The 12,801-nt window shown below is 35.1% G+C and overlaps 1 protein-coding gene across 8 annotated transcripts in view; it reads right to left on the bottom strand.

The window, feature by feature from the left end:
* Positions 1-4,716: 4,716 nt before the first annotated feature.
* The window catches only part of COL24A1 (collagen type XXIV alpha 1 chain), a 371,899-nt gene continuing 363,814 nt past the window's right edge, over positions 4,717-12,801 (bottom strand). For 7 of the 8 annotated variants that reach the window (XM_043460779.1, XM_043460778.1, XM_043460784.1 and 4 more), the window contains 3 exons: positions 11,522-11,631; positions 8,926-9,141; positions 4,717-6,165 (listed from right to left, as the gene is read on the bottom strand). In XM_043460779.1, coding sequence (XP_043316714.1) covers positions 6,019-6,165; positions 8,926-9,141; positions 11,522-11,631 — 473 coding nt within the window. In that variant the 3' untranslated portion in view covers positions 4,717-6,018. The remainder of the gene's footprint in view (positions 6,166-8,925; positions 9,142-11,521; positions 11,632-12,801) is intronic. The other variant, XM_043460785.1, reaches the window with a different exon arrangement.

The raw sequence follows: 12,801 nt of genomic DNA, 5'->3' as shown, positions 1-12,801 counted from the left end.
GCATCACTAGTCACATCCACAACTGAATGTTGTTTTTGCTTTGGCTCCGTCTCTTCATTCTTTCTGGAGTTATTCTCCATTCTTCTTCAGTAGCATATTGGCCACCTACCGACCTGGGGAGTTCATCTTTCAGTGTCCTATCTTTTTGCCTTTTCATACTGTTCATGGGGTTCTCAAGAATACTGAAGTGGTTTTCCATTTCCTTCTCCAGTGGACCACATTTTGTTCAGAACTCTCCACCATGACCCATCTGTTTTGGGTGGCCCTATAAGGCATGGCTCATAGTTTCATTGAGTTAGACAAGGCTGTGGTCCATGTGATTATATTGGCTAGTTTTCTGTGATTGTGGTTTTCTGTCTGTCTGCCCTGTGATGGATGGGGATAAGAGGCTTATGGAAGCTCCTGAAGGGAGAGACTGACTGAGGGGGAAACTGGGTCTTGTTCTGATGGCGGAGCCATGCTCAGTAAACCTTTAGTCTAATTTTCTGTTGATGGGCGGAGCTGTGTTCCATCCCTGCTATTTACCTGGGACCAAACTATGGTGGAGGTAATGAAAATAATGGTGACTTCCCTCAAAGGATCGCATGCATGTACTTATACCCTCAGTACCCCCAACCCAGCAGCAGGCTACCACTGACCCACGCCTCCTCCGGAGACTCCTGGACACTCCTGGGCAAGCCTGGGTCAGTCTTTTGTGGGGTCACTGATCTTTTCTCCTGGGTTGTGGTACACACAGGGTTCTGTTTGTGCCCTCCGAGAGTCTATTTCCCAGTCCTGTGTAAGATCTGGCAGCTCTATGGTGGGGTTAATGGTGACGTCCTTTGTTACTCGGGAGGTTTCTAATCACAGTTTCAACTTCAGCACTAGTGATTGGTCTGTTCAAATTTTCTTTTACTCCATGGTTCAGTCGAGGGTAAATGTTCCTTTCTAAGAATTTGTCCATTTCCTCCATGTTTACATTTTATTGGCATACAATTGCTCATAGTAGTCTCTTAACGATCCTTGGTATGCCTGTGGAGTCAGTGGTAGCTTCTCCTTTTTCATTTCTAATCTTATTCAGTTGAGTCCCCGCCCCCTTTTCTATTTTTTATCTTTTCAAAGAGCCAGCTTTTAGTTTCATTCATCTTTGCAGTTGTTTTCTTTGTCTCTGTTTTATTTCTGCTCTGATCTTTATGATTTATTTCCTTCTACTAACTTTAGGTTTTGTTTGTCCTTCTTTCTCTAGTTGTTTTAGGTGTAAGGTTAGGTAATTTATTTGAGATTTTTCTTGTGTCTTGAGGTAAGGTTGTAAAAGTATTTCTTGAGGTATTGCTGTAAACTCCCCTCTTAGAACTGCTTTAGCTGCATCCCATTGTGCTTGGATTTTCATTTGTCTTCAGGTATTTTTTAATTTCCTCTTTGATTTCTTCAGTGATCCATTAGTTGTTTAGTAGCATATTCTTTAGCTGCCACGTATTTGTGTTTTTTAGAGTTTTTTTCTTGTCGTTTATTTTTTATTTCAGTGTTGTGGTCAGAAAAGATGCTTGGTATGTTTTCAGTTTTCTTAGTTTACCAAGGCTTACCTTGTGGTGCAGCATGTGGTCAGTCCTGGAGAACGTTTCACGTGCACTGGATTAAGAATGTGTCGTCTGCTGCTTTTGGATGGAATGTTCTATAAATATTAAGTCCAGCTTGTCTAAAGTGTCATCTAAGGCCTGTGTTTCCTTATTAATTTCTGTCCAGATGCCCTGTCCACTGATCAAAGGGGAGTATTACAAGTCCCCTCTTACTTGAATACTGCGACTGTCATTTTCTCCCTTTATGTTTGTTAGTATTTACCTGACATATTGAGGGGCTCCTATGTTGGATGCGTATATAATTGTTGTATCTTCTTCTTGGATTGAACCTTTGATCATTAGGTAGTGGCCTTCTTTGTCTTTTAAAACACTCTTTGCTTCAAAGTCTATTTTGTCTGATATGAGTATTGCTATTCCAGCTTTCTTATGATTTCCATTTGCGTGGAATACCTTCTCCCATTCCCTTACTTTCAGTCTGTAAGTGTCCTGAGGTTTGAAGTGAGTCTCTTGTAGACAACATATGTATGGGTCTTGTTTTTGTATCCACCCAGCCAGTCTGTGTCTTTTGGTTGGTATGTTTAATCCATTTACACTTAGGGTAATTTGTGACCCCATAGATTGTAGCCCACCAGGCTGCTCTGTCCATGGGATTTCCCAGGCAAGAATACTGGAGTGGGTTGCTATTTCCTTTTCCAGTGATCTTCCAGACCCAGTAATCAAAACCATGTCTCCTGCATTGGCAGGTGGGTTCTTTACTGCTGAGTCACCAGGAAAGCCCTATTTATATTAAATATATATATTTATATCTTTCTAGTCATCTGTCTTCAATTTATATGTTACCTTTCATCTGTCTATCTCTCCTACTATGTTTCTCTGGAAAACCCTAATACTGATTTTTACTTTTATAATCCCCATTTTATAGTGAAGAAACTGGGACAATGAAGAATAAATAATATACCCAAAGTCACATAGCTAATCCTCAGAGTATTCTTAACTACCAGACTATAACCACCTATAATTAAGCTGATTTAATTTAAAATTTAATTTAATAAAATAAATAAATTTTATTAATTTATAATTAACAAAATAAAAGCAAATAAAATTTGCTTTTTAAATTTAATATTTCAGGAACAAAACATGAACACAAAATAAGGTATTTCTATTATATATATATATATATATATTTCTGAAATGAAATCTAGGAAAATCATTTATGCCTCTGATATAGTTTTTTTGTGTAGGGGGAGAACAGAAGGTATAGCATATAAACTGAAACCAGAGTATAAACTGTGGGTTCATACATTTAGAATCAGTCTTGAAAGCGGAAGTGAAAGTGAAGTTGCTCTGTCCTGTCTGATTCTTTGCAACCCCATGGATTGTAGCCTGCCAGACTCCTCCCTCCATAAGATTTTCCAGGCAAGCATACTGGAGTGGGTTGCCATTTCCTTCTCCAGGGGATCTTCCCAACCCAGGGATTGAACCTGGGTCTCCTGCACTGCAGGCAGACTCTTTACGGTCTGAGCCACCTGAGAATCAGTCTTGGCTCCTTTTAAAAACATTTCTATTTCTCAAGCAAGAAATCTGCCATCTTTGCCATAGCCTCCTTTTGAAGAATTGTGGTAAAATATACAACATAAAATGATTAAAACGACAAGTTTAAGTGTATAGTTCAGTTGCATTAAGTATATTCATATTGTTGCACAGCTGTTATTACCACCCATCTCCAGAAATTTGTCATTAATTCAAACAGAAACTCTATTCATTAAAAAATAATTTATTTTTACCTCATTTAGCCTCTGATAAACCTGTTATTTTCTGTTTAAGAATTTGTCTATTCTTGGTAATTCATTCAGTGGAATCATACAATATTTACCTGTCTTTGTTTGCCTTTTTTCATGTAGCATAATGTTTTCAAAGTACATCAATGTTTGAGCATACATCAGAATTTCATTTTCAAGGCTTAATAATAGTCCAATGTAAGTACATACCACATTTTGTTTATCAGTTCATCTATTGATACACACTGGGGTTATTTCCATCTTTTGGCTATTCTGTATAATACTTCTATGAACACTGGTGTAAAAATATGTTTGATTCTTTCTTTCAGTTCTTTTGGGTATGTATGTGAAGTAGAATTACTATATCATATATGGTGATTCTATGTGTATAACTTTTGAGGAACTGCCAAATTATTTTCCACAGCAGTTGTGCCATTTTACATTCCCACCAGCAATTTGTAAGGGTTACAGTTTCTTCATATCTTCACCAACAGTTGTTATTTTCATATTTTGGGGGGATAGTAATAACCATCTTAATTTGTACAAAATAGTATTTAACTATGGTTTTGATTTGCACCTAATGACTAGTGATGTTGAGCATCTTTTCATCTGTTGGCCATTTGTGTATCTTCAGAGAAATGTCTGTTAAGTCTTTTGCCCATTTTTAATTTGGGTTGCTTGAGGGTTTTTTGTTGTTTTTGGTTTGGGGTTTTAAGAGTTCTTCATATACTTTGGATAGTAATCCCTTATCGAACATATAATGTGCAAATATTTTCTCCCATTCAGTAGGATGTCTTTTTACTATTTTGATAGTGTCCTTTGCACAGAAGTTTTAAGTTTTGCTATAGTCCAGTTTATTGTTTTCTTTTGTCAACTGTGCTTTTGGTGCCCCATCGAGGAAATAATTGCTAATTCTAATGTCATGAAGCCTTTCACCTAAGTTTTAAGAGTTTTATAATTTTAGCTCTTACATTTAGGACTTTGATACATTTTATGTTATTTTTAAAATTTTTATATTATCGCAAACATTTTTACAGTAATAGATTTCATCATTTTGAGTAAATTTTTGTGTATCATGTAAGATAAAGGTCCAACTTCATTCTTTTGCAATGGATATCTAGTTTTCCCAAAACTATTTGTTGAAAAAACTGTCCTTCTTCCACTGAATGGGCTTGGTGCCCTTGTTAGAAATCAGTTGCCCATATATGAGAGAGTTTCTATGCCATGACCTCATTTTGAGGAGGAAATAGGCTCTATAATCTTTTTATAGGTGTGTAATAGATACTTTCTAGTAGTGCAATATACATAGTACAGAAGGTCTAAGCCAAAGAGGCTGTCCTACATAATAAAAGGGTACGGTTTAAAAAAAAAACACCGAAAAAGATATTAAAGCACATTTTTATTATAGATAGGTAAGTGTGGTTTGATGGTATGTTTATAATGGATGTACATGCTTTTCAGTATACCAAAAGGTATAATATTTTTAATGCTTAACATATCTCTGACAAGGAAAGTCTGAACTTAGCCTATTTTAAATGGCAAAAGACTGACTTTGTTTTCTTGAATGTTGCTTTAATGACTGGCAAATTGAATTCTTTTAGGTCCCAACACATTAAATTTAAGAATGGTGAAAGAAAATCAATGAATTATTAAAAACATGTCATTTCTATGAAACAGAAACAAAGTTTTTATAATTTAAAACAGCAGCAATTTCAAAAGATTTGCTGAATTACAACTTTACAAAATATATATACACAAAATATCATTCCAGATGATCATGGATTTTTTAAAATAGTATATCACAACCCCTAAACTCTAACCCAAACCTACTACTGGATGTAGCTGGCCTATAATATTTTTTACAGCAATTTAAAACATAAACAATAAAACCCCCTCCCAATTCTCTTGTGCTTAAGCACAGGTTACAATGTGCTAGCCTTGATTTTATATCCACAAAGAGAATTTTAAAATAAGAACTTCACATAAATAATGTTTTACTTGTTATTAAGTATATGACCAAACAAATTAAAATAAGTACTAACAACCAAAACATATATTGATGTAACCAGTACATACACTCTTAAAGAATGACAAAGACGAATAAAGAAATAAAATAGTCTATGAAAGCCACAAGCACCATGTTTTAGAAAGAGCACCAAGCAACACAAAAAGGCAACACGTAAGAGGTAGTGTACCACCGGCTAAGATGTATATGCCCACTGGGCACCTGAATACAGCTTAGTATTTGGGAAAAGAAGACGTATTAGACTGTGGCTTGCAGTTTTTAGACAGAAGCATTGCACATTTGGAGCATTAGCCAGTATTGCTCCGTAGTGCTTTGCATCTCCAGCTGTCTAATGGGTACTTTGCTCTCAGACAGTCAAAAAATATAGAATACCCTGAAGAATTCCATGTTTATAAATGTTCAGTTCTAGGGAATTCTCTAAGAAAGCTCAGATCAATATAATTTTTTAAAGAATTAAATACTTTATCAGTTATAGTCCTTTAAAAAATGCCTTGTCTCCTTCTTAGGAGGAAGTCTTTTCTTCCTGAGATTCTTTAAAATTTAGCCAATGCTTTATTCCATGCATTTCATGATATCCAATAGTACCTTTCTGTCTATATTTTTCCTTCTGCAGCAATTACCTGGCCAACAGCATGCATTCTGAACTAATTCAGAGACCTTACAGAAAGCATACAGAACTGCTTTCAATGTAGTACTTCCGTTCGGTTTTGAGATGAGGAAGTTTTTGTACTTCTATTACTGGAAGTTGATTAGGGTCCTGGGTGTGAAAAAGGAATTTTGCCTTATGCCAGCTGCCATCTTGAATCTGAAAAATAAGAACAAAATGCTTTGATCTATAATTTTTCCATTAGCAGCAGACAATGTGTTTTCATAGACAGTGTAGATTTAAGGATTCAAAATAATGAACAGAAAGTGCCTAGAATAATGCCTGGCACAGAGTAAGTGCTCAATGAATGGGTGACATTTACTATGAATAATTGAAAATATATGATTATTCCATTTTCTAGATGGCTTTGTGTGTTCTGATTTTTCTTGAGGCTTCCTGTTTCTGTTGTCTGTGGATCATTGGACCAGATATGCCCTGATTCTAATGTGAGTAATAACCATTTTGTTTTCCTTTATTTGGGACTGATGCTTCAGGATGGACACTTGACTTGGATGAAAGGGAATGAGTGCGCTTACCCTCTCTGTACTCTAGGCAGGAAATATGTAGAATCACTTCAGTACAAGTAAATTATAATTGAGTTATCTTTTAGGTTTCTTTTTTTCCATTCTGCGGTTACTGTTTATATAGTTTCATTCCTCCCTTCCTTTCTTTCTAGGCCTTTCTGTTTCCTTTTATTACTGTATGCTCTTTTTTGAAGGGTAAATTCTATTATAAAATAAAAACTATGCTCTGATTAAGTTTCAGGAAGACAAAATAGAGAAACAGTTAACTAGCTTTGTGAAGCTTTTTATACAGGAGTTTATTCCTTTACTCATTCACAGAATTATCATGGTATAAATTTTAGAATTTAAAGGAACTTTAGAGATTATTGAAGCTATAAATTCCATTTTAAGTTAAGGCAATTGAAGCTCACAGAAGATAAATTACCAAAGTCATAAACTTGGGGTAATAATTAGGCTAGAATTCTCTGTAACTTTATTAAGTCTCAAACAATATTTGTTGAAGACTAAGTATTTTTGGCACAGTTGAATAAAATGTAATCCTCCAGTTTCTTACAGTTCTTGGGAAATACAAAGATGAGTAAATTCTGGCTTCTGAATTCTTGCAGCTTATAAATTTAGTCAGGGAGAGGAGAAACAAACAGCTGTAATATAAGGCCATGTATGACATGCATCATAACGAATATACAGAGTGAATGCTGAGTTCCTCATTTCCAACTAGAAGAGTCAGGGAAAAGCCTTATATATTCAGAATTGAAGATAGGCCTTAAAGTATGTACAATTTCTACTTGGTTAGAGGAGTAGAAAACAGCATTTCAGAGAAGGGGAAAGACATGAATAGAAAAAAACAAAAACAGTTGGAAAGGTAGAAAGTGGCTGTGAAAATAAGCCTAGCATGGGGTTTAAGTGCACAGATTTTGATAGACACCCAGGTATAGGTATTCTCACATATAAAATGTGAATTAGTGAGGATTAAGTGAGATTTCCATTAAAAGACCCTGGCAATACAGTGTGGCATTGACTTTGGAACTGTACACACTTAGGGTTGATTTCATGCTCTGCTGTACCTTGAACAAGTTACTTAACCTCTATGCCTTGTTTTTCTTACCTATAAAATGATACTAATAGTAACTTCATAGAGCTGTTATAATTAAATAATGTATGCAATACATAGTACCTGTCATCTAATAAGTCCCCAATAATTAATAGTAGGAATTGTTGATATTATTATAAATAGATCAGTTTGACTAGAGTTCAGGGTACATAGTCAGTGAAAGCCCAAGCTTGAAAAATAGGTTGGGGCCTGACTATTCTAACTGCTGCTAAGTTTTGATTGTGTCTCAGAAATAGTAATGAGGCACTAAAAGTTTCTGGACAAAATAGTGAAAGTTAATTTAGTTGGTAATGCTGATTTCTTCACCTACAGAGAGCAAGCCATATATTTCTGACTATTTATTTTATGATTTTTCAAATATGCAAGTGTAGTTTATCTGAAAGTGAAATGTTGTGAAACAGTAAAGCACTCTAAATATAATACATGTTAAATCATGGGCTTCATGATACACAAGAGCAGGAAACTAAGCTCCTTAAAGAAGTTAATGATGTGTAAGTGGATAACTCTATAAAAGGGGTCAACAAACTCCTCTGTAAAGGGTTAGAAATAAATCTTTTAGGTTTTGTGGGTCATATATACTTGACTCTGCCACTGTAGTGTGATAACAGCCCTAGATAATAAAGAGATGAACGAGTGTGGCTGTGTTTCAATAACATATATTTAGTAAAGTGAATGCTGGGCTAGATTTGGTCTGTGGATTGTAGTTTGCCAACACCTGCTCTACAATACAATTTTTTTAAATTATAAATTCTTCATTATTATTTAATTTTAATAGGAAAAATGGGCTATGATTCAGATACTGATTTGCAGAGTCAAACGGCCATTTTGCCCATTATTTGGTATCAGGTATGGGGACTGACAAAATATGAAATAAACCTGACTTGCCTCTATAACCTGTTTTTCATGAAGTAATGAGATGCAGGATCACGGTAAAAATATACAAAAGAAAACATTTGTCTATAGGCCCTTATGCTTCATCTGCTATCATCTATAATTATTTCATATGGGGAATAAAAATTAATACATTAATAACACCTGTTTTGCATATAAAACTCCATGGATGACCAATGGGTGTGACAAAAGTTGATATAAATGAATAATTGATTATGAAAAATGTATGGTCATTACACATTAGGCACATTAAAACTTATTCTTCTGTAGCTGCAATTTGCAATGTCTTACTCTCATATTAATTATATAGTTTTACTCTTATGTTAATTATATATAGTCTTATCAATTTTAAGTTAGTTATATTGAATAATTCTAAACGTGCCATTCCCTTACCTTGCAGTCATTTGAAAGCACTTTAGGTTCAAGTAGAGTGTTTTCTTCAAAAATCTGACCATTCCATCCCTTGAAACCAAGAGTCAATCCTGAGCCACTTGTCTGAGGACTTGTCCACACTGGAGTGTTTAGACAATGAATGGTGATGATATGGGTGGCTTCTGAGCTCAGTAAATGAAGGAAGTTCATCTGGACTTTCCCGATTCCAAACTCCAACTGATGTCATTGAAACAATAGGCAAGTTATAAGATATGGCAACTGAAAAATTTATAGTTTGGAGAAACTTAAAGAAAGTCCTTAAAAGGCAGCCTTGAGAAAACTACTTTTTAGGATATTTAAGTGCCAGTCAGTGGTGTACTGGTAAATGCTTAGCCAGTGGCCCTTGCAGGGGTGGGGCAGGAGGGCACCCCCAATTTATAGCAATTTCTGAATTTCCATAGTTGTAAGTACTCCTACCATGGCTGATTTTAGGCTCTCCAGGTGGTGTCACTTAACATGGAATTCACAAGAGATCTTAACAATAAATAGGCTCTCCTGAGCAGTATGATCTGGCATTAGCATATCACTAGGCAACTAAATATGACTAAAAAAATAGTTTGCATAATGTCATTTAAGATGCATTAATAATTTGTTGTGGATTATTGCTTAATATTTCTTTCATAGAAATTTGAAATTCTGTCTGTGCTTTCATTTGAAGATTTATTTTTTTAGTTTCCAATGATAAGTTAAAAGTTGTAATAATTAATTGGTTGAATTATTTCAATTATGGAGCCTTTAAAGACAAAGACAGAATCTTAATCTTTGTGTTAGCCAACCCCTAATGCAGGTTTGGTCATACAGTGAGTCGTCAATAGCTGTTTATTGCATGAATGAATGCATGAACAAATATTAACTAATAAAGTGAACAATGTAGAGTAGTATTGGAGCAAGGAGTTTCTAGATTTGGACAAGGAAGCAGATTTTTCTGTAGCTTTAGACATCATCATCATTTTAGCATTATTCAAACAGGGGTATGGTTATAACATAAATAAATAGAAGTGGTTCCTACTGAGGAATTTATACTAATCTCCAGTCACCAAATCAGAATATCAGTTATAAGGTTATAGAACAACAGCAAAAAACTGTAGGGAAAGAGAAGAAAGGCAAAGGTGGTGGGGGGGCATAAGGATGAAAACATGGAAGGATCATCATGAGGAACATTAGAGCTGAAGCAGTTCGAATTCTTTGATTTTGCAAATGAGAACTACAAACCTGTGAAATACGGAGCCTTTCTAAGCCCAGTTTCCTTATTGGCAAATTTGGGTATAACACCAATACAGGATTGCTACAAGGATGTGAGGGGTCAAGTGTCATTTAGTTAGCACAGTGCCTGGCAAGGAGTGGGCTTTCTGGTGCTTCACAGTATCATTTCCCAGGTTTTCAGAGGAACAGAAATTAGAATCCAGGTCCCTGATTCCAAGTCTACTGTTCTTTCCATTACCTGTGCGGTCTTTCTCAGGTTGAATTTATGGATGGGAGAAATGGGGGAATTGATTCAGCCAAGGAAAGAACTGGAATATGGCTCCTTCACTGATTCTATCTTCTTTGTACTCCCCTCTCCTTTTCTTCCATGATAACACAAATAAAAATACTGGGCTAAACCCAGGGGCATGAGGGTGATTATGTGGGTAGTTTGGAAGCAGGGCGATCTTACTGCTCCTCTTTAGCATTACACAGATTCCACAGGAATAGAAGAGTCCTCCCCTGTTCTGCTTTGGGTAACAGTGGTGAATGCCTATTGAGATGAGTGGATAAAACACCCTGGTTAATGAGGGGGAACGTTTGAGGAGAGGAGGACAGTCTAATTCTAAGCAGTTGGAGAGACTGATACACTGTACTTTTTAGCTGATGCCTTCTTATGGTGGAAAAAACACACAGTAGGTCCATGTATCAGTTCTTTGTCAATGAAAAATTAGTTCTTGGGAAGGCCAAAGTAGTTTAACCAGAGAAAGAAAGAAATGCAGTTTTGGTTTCTTTGATATATGTTATAGGTAGAACTAAGCTTTAGGATTGAGAGATGCTTGTTACAATACCCAGTGTTATACCAAACTAACTTTCGTTCATTCTAAACATTTATGGAATTATACATATAAGACGTTTTAAATAATACCCAGTGGATATTTCAGGGAGGTTATTTTTGTTCCCAGTCACCCAAAACAGCAAGTTTTGTGGCAGAATTCTTCTTTTAATGATGATGATGTCATTTTCAGTAAAAACTTTAGGTAACTGATTACTGAATACAAACATTGCAGCTGTTTGGGAATTTTCTAATGAATGCATGAGCATAAAAACATATGTTTTATATTTTTAAAAGGGATTTAAAAAGCATAGTCAGTGGAGTAAGCCAAACTAAGCCAGTCATAAAAATACATAATCAAAATGTCAAGAATTAACAGGATTAGTTTAAAAAACCAAAAAGTTTCTTTCTCATATATGGTAGAGAATATCTTGCTTCCACTCATAAAATTCATAATTATTTGAGGTGGAAGATTTTTTAAAAATCACTATTTACTGGTAGTGGGCAAGTACCAGTATATATGCTAAATTCAGAATTTACCTTTGTCACAGAGGCAGGAGATAAACATGTCTGACCCCCAGCACTGAAATTGCAGAAAACCTCAATGGCATCTGAAGGGCATCCAAGATTTGGATCAATCCAGTATTTTCCTATTTATTGTGAAACAAAAATATTTAAATGACATGTTAAATATTTTTGAACAATCCTTAAAAAGTATCATACTTTCAACATATTTTTTCACACTTTTTCCTGTTAAAAAACTTAGAAGTTTATAAAGATCATACATTTAAATCAATACATTTAGTGAAAAATAAAAGCTGCAAGCATCATGTTAAACTGATAGTGAAAATACTATATTTTCCATATACCTATCAATTTAAGGCCATTTCATAATTTTAATAAAAAATAATCTGTTACTTCATGCTATAGATAAGATGAACTCAGCAACTTAAGTGAATTGTCTACAGTTACATAGTTAATAGAGAAGTTGAAATTAATGTAGGATATGTGTGTGTTTTTGTTCTATGTCATTACAGAGCTTAAAAATGAATATATATATTTTAAAAATAGAAACCTCTTCAGTCTCCCTGAGGAAAAATGTATCTTTGTTTAATTGATAATTAAAAAGAATAACCATTTTTGTTTCCAGAAGAAAAGTGTACAATTAAATGGTTATTTTTGTGCTTTCTTTTCAGATTTGTGAGTGGAAAAGACTGAAATCTCTATAGCCAGTGTAAGCCTGCCAACCTTTGCATCCACTGATTGTCCAGGAGAATCAAATGGGGCGTAAAGTTGGACTTTAGGACATATTCAAACTGAAAAGTACGGGGGTAGCATCTTAATTCTGGAATAACAGGCTCAGAATATTAAAAAAAGCACCTTATTCTAAATGCAAAGAGCAGGAATTTTTGAATGAGATGGCCCTGCCTTCTTGCATTAAAAAGGCAAGACAAACAGTATTTGTTAAAGGCCATTTTCTATAATAGGTAAAAAAAACCCTTGTTTGTTTCATTTTTTTCCCATAGCAAAGATTCCTCTAGCTTATTCTGGGCTTCCCCTCGTCTGTCTTTGTAGATTTACACACATCCTCGACCATTCCCCCTCTGTTATTCTTCTAATCCTACAAAATGAAAACTTGAATTGTTACTTCCAAGAGTAGGCGACTATCTCTGTTGCAGTGGTTTTCAGACTTTGGTGACTCTGTTAAAACATCTGCGCCCCACCCCTAGAGTTTCTAAATCATTACATTTGGGATTGGGTTTGAGAATCTGCATCTAATTCTGGTTCATGGATGATATTTGGAGAATCACCGATCTATA

Source organism: Cervus canadensis, chromosome 2 (genome assembly GCF_019320065.1).
Source record: "Cervus canadensis isolate Bull #8, Minnesota chromosome 2, ASM1932006v1, whole genome shotgun sequence".
Classification (NCBI taxonomy): domain Eukaryota; kingdom Metazoa; phylum Chordata; class Mammalia; order Artiodactyla; family Cervidae; genus Cervus; species Cervus canadensis.
Note: the sequence above shows the minus strand (reverse complement) of the source record. Positions and strands in the feature narration are given on the sequence as shown.